The sequence below is a fragment of the Pygoscelis adeliae genome, unplaced genomic scaffold (assembly GCF_000699105.1).
Source record: "Pygoscelis adeliae isolate BGI_AS28 unplaced genomic scaffold, ASM69910v1 Scaffold105, whole genome shotgun sequence".
Classification (NCBI taxonomy): domain Eukaryota; kingdom Metazoa; phylum Chordata; class Aves; order Sphenisciformes; family Spheniscidae; genus Pygoscelis; species Pygoscelis adeliae.
This window is the reverse complement of record NW_008824807.1, coordinates 1,691,378-1,702,258: the sequence shown is the minus strand read 5'-3', so window position 1 is coordinate 1,702,258 and position 10,881 is coordinate 1,691,378. Positions and strand designations below refer to the sequence as shown.

Sequence of the window (10,881 nt, the reverse complement as noted above, 5' to 3'; positions counted from 1 at the left end):
GCTCTTCCGCTCTCCTGTATAGTCAGACCACTTCTGCCAACCTTTTGAGAAGGTTTCTGGTTGTAGGTGCGAGCCACTGGCTCAAAGAGCAGCTAGCAGTGCTTTGCAGCTTTGAGATCAACCTCTATTCTAGCAGTGGCATTGGTGCGGCACCTTTCAGATCAAGTCTTTCCAGCACTGTTTATTAACACATCTTGTAGCAGTACAACACAATGTTCAATTTGTCATTCAGACAAGCATGGAATACAAATGAGTCACTGCTGAATAGGAAACTTAATCAAATGCGCAAGCCAGACAGGTTGTGGTTGATGTATAATGTGGTTTTAACTGATAAAGCGGTACAAGCTGTCACTGTGTTCTTTAATATTTTGACATGCCTCTGATCAGAGTACTTTATGTTTGATCTCGCACTGGATCAGCAAACCCTGTTAGAGTTTAGTATACAGCAGAACTGAAGTAAATTTTAAAAGGTTTATCACATAGAAGGTTGTGAAGGAAAGTTCATTTAAAAATTAGGGAATGTGTATAACAACTGTGATATCACTTTGCCTTCCCCATTATCACAGCAAGAAGACAAGCATATACAGAGTGATGCTAAGCAAGGTACAAGCTTAAACTAGATGTTACACTGTGGATGTAACTAAAGGCTCATTCAAGCAGTATTGGTAACCGTGTGCTAATTGGGAAAAGCAAGTCCAAGAAGCAACTCCTCTTTCTTCATCAGTTTAATAGAGCTGTCGTAAATGCACACCTGGATCTGTGCCTGTGGATTTTTTGAAGCGATTAAAATATTAAAAAGATTAAAATAGTGGTTCAGTTTGCTCAGGGGTGTTTACATTGTCTCTCTTGAGCAGCTCTATTCAAGTCTTGGTGCCACAGTGCCAACTTCCATTTCCTGCTCTCCCCAAGCCTCCCCAAATGACTAGTGGATCTTTAAAGGTTGCTTGCGGTTCCTGGAGCAGACCAGGCCAGAGCACTCTCCATGCCTTTGGCCACAAAATGGCAGTCATTGCAACGCAGTAGCTCAAACACAAGGTTTGGGCTTGGCTTGCCATGGTGGTTCTTCCAGTTATCTCCTGCATTCTCACTTAGAGCTTGTACTTGAACTTCATATTTAACTGCCTTTGAAATGGACATATTCATCTTCTTTCCAGGGTAAGCCAAATCTGAGGTTGGGGTGATGTGATGCTGAGAGCTAGGGAGAGAATCGAAGTCAGAACGCAGCCAAACAAGGTCGCTCCTAGAGAGTCTCTTAGGCTACCAAGAGGAGTCATTGCCTGCTTTTGTGGGCAGAGCATCATACCTTCTCCTTCATAACTCTAGCAACCTCCATCTTAAAAAAATTAGAATCAGTGGGAACAAAACATCTATTAGAAGGTTGTTATCAAATTTAATTTCTCTGATTATCTGGAAGTACAATAATTTCCACCTTGAATATAACCATGGTTAGATGTAGTAATTTGGGTTTGTGCCAACATTATTCCTTCCTTTACTTTAACAACTGTTCACCCTTCTTTCTGTCTGCCCTGTGCTATTTTATAGAGGGTAGTTTTAGTATCTCTCAGGTTTTATATTGGTAAGCTCAACTCTTTATTTCCTTCATAGGATAAATACTCCATTTTTTTGACTCCTTTAAGCTTGTGTAAGTTTGAATTCATCTTTCAGAACTATGTTAACCAAAATGATACAAACTGTTCCAGGTGAAATCTGACTAGTGCCTCATAGAACATCGTTAAAACAACCCCTTTTCTCTTCTAGAAATCTTGAACTGAAATATATTTTAAAATTTCTTTTGTCCCTTTTCACAGCTACTCACAAGCCACATTATTGGTTTGTGGCTATCCTGTGTCAAACAGCTCTAGATTCTCTTCATTATCTTCAGAGTGTGAACTCCCAAATTTATAGCAGAAGTTTTTATTGCTACCTTACGTAACATAATCTTAAACTCCTTGAGCTACTTCTTAAACCTATTGGATTCACCCACTTTTTTCTGTGCAAGAAGCCAATCCTATTTTGTATTTGCAAAGACTTCCAACTTCTGTCATCATACAGATGAAATTTGCTGTTATTATATTTTGTGCCGTAGTCCTTTCATAAAGATATTAAATCAAGATTCATCCTTGATTAACTCCAGTAATAACATCCTACTAGCCCAGCAGTGCCTCTTTCAATGTAAGTCTGTTGTCTGCGTTCCATTAGTCACTTCCCCATTAAACTCACTTTATTTATTCCTATCAGCTTCGCTTGAATGGTAAATTCTTCTGTTACAATCTTTCACGTTTACTGCAATAGAGATAGATTACTTCAACCATATTTTCCTTGAAAAAAAAAATCCGTCATCTTTAAAAGACGGTACTTGTCTGAGCTGAAATTAAAGTTCACTTTGCCCATCCAATCTATAGCCTGGTAAATTAGCTTCTCCTCTCTTGAAATGCTTAGGAAAGAGTTCCAATTTCACTGACATTACAAACTCCCAAAGTAAGGGTAACTATTGCTTGCACTTCTTAGGTTAATTTATGAGATTTCTTGACATGAAGAAGCTTACTGTTGGCCAGGTCTGCAGCTGTGCCTCCCCCTTTTATCTAGTTAGTAGGAACTGTGTATGGAGCGAGTAGCAGACGGCCTTACTTCCTTCCCTCTTCAAACAGGGGCCAGTGTGACAAACGGTGGAGCAGTCAGAAGAGAGACAGCTAGACATGCAAGCTCAAGAAAAAGAAATTACATTTTTTCTCCAAAGTGGCATACAGTACTTCAGCTTTCCCTTCTCCTGCTGGAGTAAATAGGAGTTCTGGCCCTTATGAATAGTGAACCTTTTTTATTAACTGTATATTTTTAACCGTCTCTCCTTACCAAATCCATCAAACACTCTAAGCTGAGCCATTTTTCAGCCAATTACGTAGATTAGAGGTATACCTGCAATAAACACAGGCAGTACAGCACTTGAACTTTTTAGAACTCCCCCTCTGAAGATGTTTTCATAATGTTTCATTATTTGCTTGTTTAATTGTTTCCATGCAGTATTAGAAACTATTCTTCAACACTCTACTTCACTGCAGAAAAAGTGTTTTGAAAAACTTTGCCATGAACTGTTTTAATTTTTGAAAGAAAGTGTATGTTCCTTGATGAGATAAACCATGCAGCTTACATATACCACTATTTTTCTTCTTTTTGGTAAAAACAAAGCAAAAAGTGCTGGACTGTGCTACTGAAGCCATAGGGGAAGAAAAAAAAAATTAGATGTTAACTTTGCCTGCTCCCTTTTGATTCTGCTTTTTGGAAATTCCCCTTCTGACACACAGTGTTGCCCCACTCTGAGTCAATGAAGAAAATTCAGACTTTGCTCATTATCAAAGAGTAGTTACCAACTGCAGAAATATGGCCTTTTTTGATTGGGATTAACAACATTTGAACAATGAGAGCCTTGTAAATAGGTAGACTGTGCAATCAAATGCTTGGAAAGTAATTAAGCACTCCTTGTTCCCTTTGTTCCTACCTCAGTCCATTAACTTTCTGTCTTGGCATTCTCGGACAGTAGAAGTCCTGATCTAATTGAACTTTAATACGGAATGCTCTGATGCTGTTAAATGTGCCATATCCTTTCAATATGTTCTTTATAATATGTGATCTTACATTATGTGATAAGCAGCTTTCCATCCGGGCTACAATAATGTGGATTCAAACAACACGCGATCTGATGTTTTGATCGTTGCTCCCTCCCCAGGAGGGAGCAAGTTAATCATTTAGCATACCTGACAGTTTATGTATCTGTTGGTCATCTAAACTTTACCAAATCTGTCTGGCTTTCTTGAAGTCTTCATAGTGGGATGATACACATATATGAACAAAACAATAAAAATAATCTCAAGCATAGAAAGAATTCTTTTCTGAACTTGTGGGAAGTGGACCCTTGCCAAGCCTGGCATAGTTTTGAAGACGATATTTTGGTTTTTGCATGCTTTCTCACACAGATTCAGATTTATCTGGGAGACAGGATCAAAAGGACAAGGGGAAGGCAAGGAGACACTAAGGAACCATCTCCCCCTACTTGCTTTACTGGGGAGCATTTGACCTCAGCCAACAAGCCTGATCTCCTACACCTTCAAGCTGAGACTAAATCCATCCTTAACAGCATTTTTATCTCTTAAACCCTAGCAAACCATAGATTTTCTGGGGCTTCATAATCATAGCAGCCACATGGATGTCTTAGAGCAACATGTCTAAGACAAAATTCATGACCTAACGTCTTAATGCAAGAGTTCTTGAAGCAAATTATTTGAAGGCTCTAAGTTCTGCCATTTTTGGCTAGCGCTAAAATACAATACTTTCCCATGCCATTTAATTGGCACACTGCGACCATCAGATTTTAACTTGCATAATCACTCTTTTCAGTCATCCACTTATCTCAAAACGTCCTGTCCGTATATTAGAGCTCTGACAGTTTCAGTCAAAAAGGAAAATATGAAATCTATATCTTTATCCTTCATTAAAAAATAGGTTGGATATTTGTGCTTAATTTGAAGTGTCCCTTTGGAAATGTTTGTGTTAGGTCTTGCCTCTCCCATAGGCAGGTGATAGATATGTGCCATTTCAATTCAGATCCGTAGACACAAGGGAGAAAATCACTCGGAAGGTGATGGTGTCAAGTAAGTTGAGCAAATAGATTTTAGCTGCTGATTCAGTGCAAGATTCAAAAAACAACGTACTTTGTAGAAAATGAGTCCCCATTGCCTGCATATGGGTGTATTTATTAATTGAAGATCGATGTAACTGAATCTTACTGCATTATACCCTTGGGGATACTATATATATAAATGAATGTAGAAACTTCTGCAAACCAAATACAACTGTCATTTTAAACATGGAGGCTTCCTTTTTAGGCAGTGTGCATTGACCACATGTGACAGGTATGGCCCACCTCTTATTTTCCCCTTCTCTAGAGCACAGTGCTTTAAGTAAGTGGAAAGTCTTCCCCGTAATTGACTAAGGGGCTGCGGGGTCACAAAGCCCATTCTATTGTGTTTTCGTTTGGTGTTTTCCTACCCAGTCTAGAAACACCGGGTCTCTCAAGAGTGTTAGGGAAATAGCATGTTCAGTGAAAAATACCTCTGCAGTTGTCAATCAAAGTCTGCACAAATTGTAAACCAGCCTTCAGGGAAGGCTGAGTGCTGGAGGGCAACCTCTGCTGCAGTAATGTTTTAGTGTATTCACCTGTCCATCCTCTTTTCTCAGGTCCACAAGAGGTGGCTCAGGTTCCTCCCCTTCTGAGGCTGGGCCGGCGTGGCAGCGCCCATCCTTCTTCCTCAGAGTCCTCAGAGCTGCTCTGCCACTTCAGCTCCTCTTGCTGCTCCTGATCGGGCTGGCTTGCCTGGTGCCAATGACCGAGGAGGACTACAGCTGTACCATGGCCAACAACTTTGCTCGCTCTTTCCACCCCATGCTAAAATACATGAATGGCCCGCCTCCATTATGAAGGAGACCCGTGAGACAGCGGGTGATCTTGCTGGAGTGCTAGCTGGGAGGCAGGATAGTTTTAAAGGGTGACAGGATTCAGTGTGGCAGCTTTACCTACCTGCTGTAGCCACCGCTGTGTCCATATCATTCTCTGCTGGCACTCAGCTAGTAACGCATAAGTATATCAGTATCAAACTGCACAACGTATTACCTGAGTAGCATCGTTTCAATACTCGCATCCTGGGTACTAAGGAGGATGTGATGTGTGTGAGGGAAATGTCCTTCTGTCCAGCATTCTGGATCTTTTAGCCACTTTATATCCAGGTCATTGCCCTGTACTATGCATAGCCAAGGACTTGATACTGTAGGTCCTTTTCTGTGTGCTGCTCTAAATGGGCCATTAGCCAGTCTTTGTTAAATACTCTCTCAGTATCTACGGTATACAAAATAACCAATGCTAAAGAAATTTTAGAGCATTTGTAACATACAATTTTAAAGGATCTTGTATGGCAATGTATTATTCCCCGTGGTTTCTGTTTTGGGCATGGTGTTCTGACTTTTGCTTTGGATGCACAAGGTGTAAATCTGAGAAGCACTTTTTTAAGGTTTAAAAAAATGGATGTAATAAATAAGATCGTAAAAGGTTTTATGAGGAAAAATGTTGAATGTCAAGTTGAAAAACAAAGAACATATTTATGTATGTACAGTTTGCTAAGCCAAGTTTTGTTTGTATTGATTTCTTTGCATTTGTTATAGATACCATAAAATATTTTGTCTACGTGCTTTTTAATGACAACTATGGAAACCTCTAAGTTTAGAATGAGATAAGTATGGTATAAAAAATTTAGAAGACATACATATGCTGCACTTCTAAAAAGAATTAAAAAATGCTGTAACAAATTAATGGTATTAGGTGTATGTTTGAATGGGAAGATCTGGAAAACTTGACAAATGGTAAAATACATGGGAAAGTATCACGTTAAAACTTGTGCTAATATTGAAAGCTGTCTGTATTTTGAATTAATGATTGGTAATTTCAGGCTTTTTTTCTCAAGATGCTTCTTGAAGTTCATTCTCACCTGTGTGTTATTTCTCTGTGTGTGTGTGTGTGTGTGTGTTTATGTGTGCGCTCATGTGCAACCTTTGGCAACTGAAGTTGTACCACACTGAAGCAGATTTTTTCCTGTGGGTGTACTGGAAACTTCTTAATATTCTCCATAGCAGCTTAATACCAAGATAGATGTCTGTGCTTCACCAATAGTTAGTCTAGTGGAATATGTCCAAAACATAAGCATAAAGAGCAGAAAAACGGAACAAATCGAAAACTCATAAATTTTCCAGAAATATTGCAGAAAACTTGCAGTCTGAGCAGTGGCAGACACTTTGCCCAGCTTATCAGTCAGAACTCGACCAAAACAGGATTCTTTTCGATTTTGAAAAAATACAGAGCATGGCTTTAAGCTACTGCTCTTTAATAAGTTTGGGTTTTTTTAAGCCATGACACACAATGTGAATTTTTCCTGTGGGTTAAATGTTTTTACTTATTATATATTGGCCTATGCAACAGAAATAAAAGAGCCAGAAGACAATAACAAGCACATTATTTGCTGTTACGTAGGATTACTTTTCTGGGATGTCATCATTGGAGCTGGTATGAGGGAAGGGTGGTCAGAGGTAGAGTACCACAAGCTGAACTCCAGCATTTGGAGGAGCCAAAATAAAGCCTCCTTTCCAGGTAAGTGTAACGTTAACATTTTCCTGGAAAGGATTTTGTATGTCAGCAAAGTATCTTCAGTGTCTGAAACCCGGACTTGTACTGACACAAGTAAGCTGCCTGCTTTTCAAGGCTTAGTTGGTGTTCAGAAGTTATGCTAGGCTAGATTAGTATCCATAATCACTGATTCTGAGTAGACGAAGATAAGGAACATGCTTTTGGGGTATGAGGATGAGCTGTTACTTGCAACAGGCCTGACAGATTCCATAAAATTGACCCCTCTCTTTTCTGATATCGTTCTCTTTGGTGACATAATTTAGTCAATGGTAATCAGCGCACCTACGTGAATAATTTGGTAGTTCGCTCAGACCTGGTAGTCCAGATCTCTGCATGCTTTAGACGTCCTTTCATCAGCCAGTCCCTGGTTTTGGTGGTTAATTTTTTTGTCGAAAGATATTTTTGTTTTCTTTTAAAAGAAAACGTTGTAAAGAGTAAAAAGACTAATTTAGTGAGAAATAAGGATCTCAGCCTGACTTTGTCTCCTATTTTCCAGCCAACTATTGGTGATCTCATGGAAGTAGATGTTATTTAAAGGTTAGTAGATAGCCTGTGAGTATCAGCCTATGGAAGAGCAGTCTATTGAAAGAACCAGGGAAAAAGTCACAGGTGAGACCTATGTTTATTTCTTATAGTATTTAAAAACTGAGGGAGAGGCAGGGAGTTTCGAACGGAGTTGGTTATGAGGGAGAGGGGATTGCAAGGAAGAGAGTTCAGTTTGAATGATGTCAGATGCAATTAATAAAGTACTTTATCAAAAGTATTCAGGGTAGCATCTGGCATGCTTTGAATTGCAACCTGACATGTAAATTTGCCAGCTATTTTGCCACTGTGTAGCCCCTGCTTCCCTTGGTTGGTTGAATGCCTTCCCCACTTCCCTGACATCTAGGGAAGAATAGCCTGTCTTCTGCAGAAGGAAAGCAGAATTTGTACACCTCACTCAAGCTCCCAGGGGAGTTCTGGGGAGTAGTCACTAAAATGAAGGGGGGGCGGGGGGGAATGGTTCCATCTGGTTGATGATGGTCATGCCCTTTTATTTTCTCTCACCTCTTGAAATGTTCAGTCTAGGGGGTATGAGAAAGTGATGAACTGCCAGAGGAGTGGAGGTTAAGCTGATTAAATAGGCAGGGGAAAACTGATGTGAAATCATAGGAACTTTTCATAATTAATTCTTTGAATAGAGTTAGGGCTAAGGGGGAAAAGAACTGACAATAATTGAAGGAAGTAAAGAATTCGGAAGGTCACATCATCAAGTGTCAGTAGCCCTTTTGAATTCAGCACATTTTTGGCTGATGATTACCTGCAAGGCATACATGCACTGTCTCACTTCTGCCTTGCTGATGAACTGGAGGGCAGAGTATACCTGCTATGCCTTGCTTCCTTTCAGATGTTTCAAAGCAAAGCTGCTTCTGTTCATAGCCTCAAGCTCTGAACTCTAGCCATAGAGCTAACTATAGTTTCAACGTATTGCCTAGTAATATGAAATAGAAGTTAGATACAGAGAACTTCCTTTTGACCCCGAGCGCCCTGCTCACACTGAGCAATCCTCCCAGTAAATGGCAAACTCTCTATAATACCTGTGAAAAGGCAGTCACAGACGGTGATAGGCACACATTAGGAAAATGTCACAGACCAGAAAAATGCCTGTTTGTAAATCCTAAATCTCCCGTACCCTCAAGGATAGGAATGTCAGTCTGTAAGCTGATGTCTCAAGGGAATCGCAGGCAGTTTGTGCCAGCAGGTTAGAGGCTCCCTTGAGTGCCACTTCGAACTTCTTACTTTCGGGACTTTCAATCTCAACTCTGGACAAAATCAACATCTGACCAATTAAAGTGGTTTGATTCCAAAAGGAACTTACTGGCCCTGAACCAATTCCATTATGACTTCAAATGTGATTTTGCAGGACTGGATCTTGATCCTAAAAACTGGCCCAAAGAAGTCAAAACGGAAACAAATGGCCAGGCACTTCACAGGATCCTGTTAAAGCAAGCTCCATCCCAAGAGCACCACTGACTTGAAGGTCTAGCTTGAGTTGCAAACCCTGGTACGACATCAACATATGCATTGATCGCCACAGCATGAATCAGGGTAAATGGGGCAACTGTATGGGGGGGAAAAACACACCTAGAAAGCTGTCAAGCATTGCAGCCAGTGGCACTAGTCAGCTTTGCAGCCTGGGCATCTTTCTCATCCTGGTGATGCCAAGCTGCTCTCTCTGCCTACCTCTGTCTCATTGGGATGCTGTCACAGAGGACTTGGATGTGGAGAAACTTTTTAAGAAATGCACAAGTTAGAGTCTGAGATGCCTTGTCTCTGTGCTAAGCCTGCAACCCGTCATCTACCCTCTTTCTGAAGCACCTCACCTGCTTGTGCTCTGTAAATATGAGGGACTGATTTCTGGTAATGTGCCTTGAGCCTTGGCTGCAAGGCATGAGGAAAGGCAGTACAGGAGCTGCAGAACTCTGGGTCTGTGTTGAAGGCACGTGTTCAAGCATAAAGTAGACTCTGCATCTTTGGGGAAATCCAGTCATTACTGCATTATATTTTTCCCCATTTTCTGCTGTAGATAGATGCAGCAGCTGCTGTAGAGGTGTAATCATCCCTGCAGCTTGATGCATCTTGCAATTCTGAACCCTGCTTACTGGCCTGTAGTCACCTCGTAACTAGTGGGTGTTTAAAGGCATAATGGAAACAGGTTGCTCAGCGACTCCAGACTGTGCGGTAATATCAAGGCACTATCTCATTATGCTTATAATGATGATGGTGCAAAATGATGAGCACCATTTGCCCTGAATTTACTGCATCTGTTTGTGGAGTTTCGTTTGTGGACCGTGCTTTATAAAATCTGAAGGCAGACTGAAAAGTAATATTTAGAGATGGCTGACAGTGTTAGGAGTACAAATGATCTGAAGTTGACAGAAACAGTGTGCCCTTATTCCTCACAGCTGTGAGCATGGTGATGCCCATTGCCTATCCCCCACCCTGTTCCAGCAGTGATAACAGCTTCATTCTGCAACAGATCGATAGTTTCTCGCCACTGGTTTGCCACCCTTCCAGCTCTGCTGCAAATGCTGTGAACACCTGCAGCCTTGCTTTCTCCTTCCTTAGAACTTTTCTCCTTTCTTGGAACTTATTGAATGAGGACAAAGCTGCTGGTATTGTCTTATGAACAGTCATCCCTGGCCTTCAGAGTCTTGTGCTATTTGTGGTTGAGAAATCTGTTTACAACTGATAGCATCTCTCAGCATGCTCATCATCATCATGTGCATCTGAGCGCATCTGTGTGCATGTTCAAAGGCCAAACAGAAACTGGTTGCTCACAGTCTCCAAACTACAGATGCTATCAGGATTTAACAAACGTAGGAGGATTCTGGGAAGTAAAAGCAGAGTCAAGGAGAAGAAATGCAGATTTTTAAGCAAGAGAAGAGGAGAGCATAGATCTTCTCACTTACTTGCACTTTCTGTATTTTATCCAGTGTTTAAAGCAATGGATTGTGGAAAGGAAAAGAGCAGGAAGTGCCACAGTGAGTTTTAAGCTGAGTGGTCTGGCTATAAAATTGTTCACTCTTGCGGCAGTCAGTTGCAGAATTCATCTAAGCCAGTGTTTGCTTAATTGAGGGGGGGGGGGGGTTGGGGGGAGGGGGGCCTTTTGCTTTTGG

The 10,881-nt window shown here is 40.9% G+C and overlaps 1 protein-coding gene across 1 annotated transcript in view; it reads left to right on the top strand.

Annotated features, from left to right (window-relative positions):
• SYNE1 (spectrin repeat containing, nuclear envelope 1) overlaps positions 1-6,508 on the top strand; it is a 258,380-nt gene extending 251,872 nt beyond the window's left edge. The window contains 1 exon segment of the mRNA XM_009324159.1: positions 5,230-6,508. Coding sequence (XP_009322434.1) covers positions 5,230-5,470 — 241 coding nt within the window. The 3' untranslated portion in view covers positions 5,471-6,508.
• Positions 6,509-10,881: the final 4,373 nt, after the last annotated feature.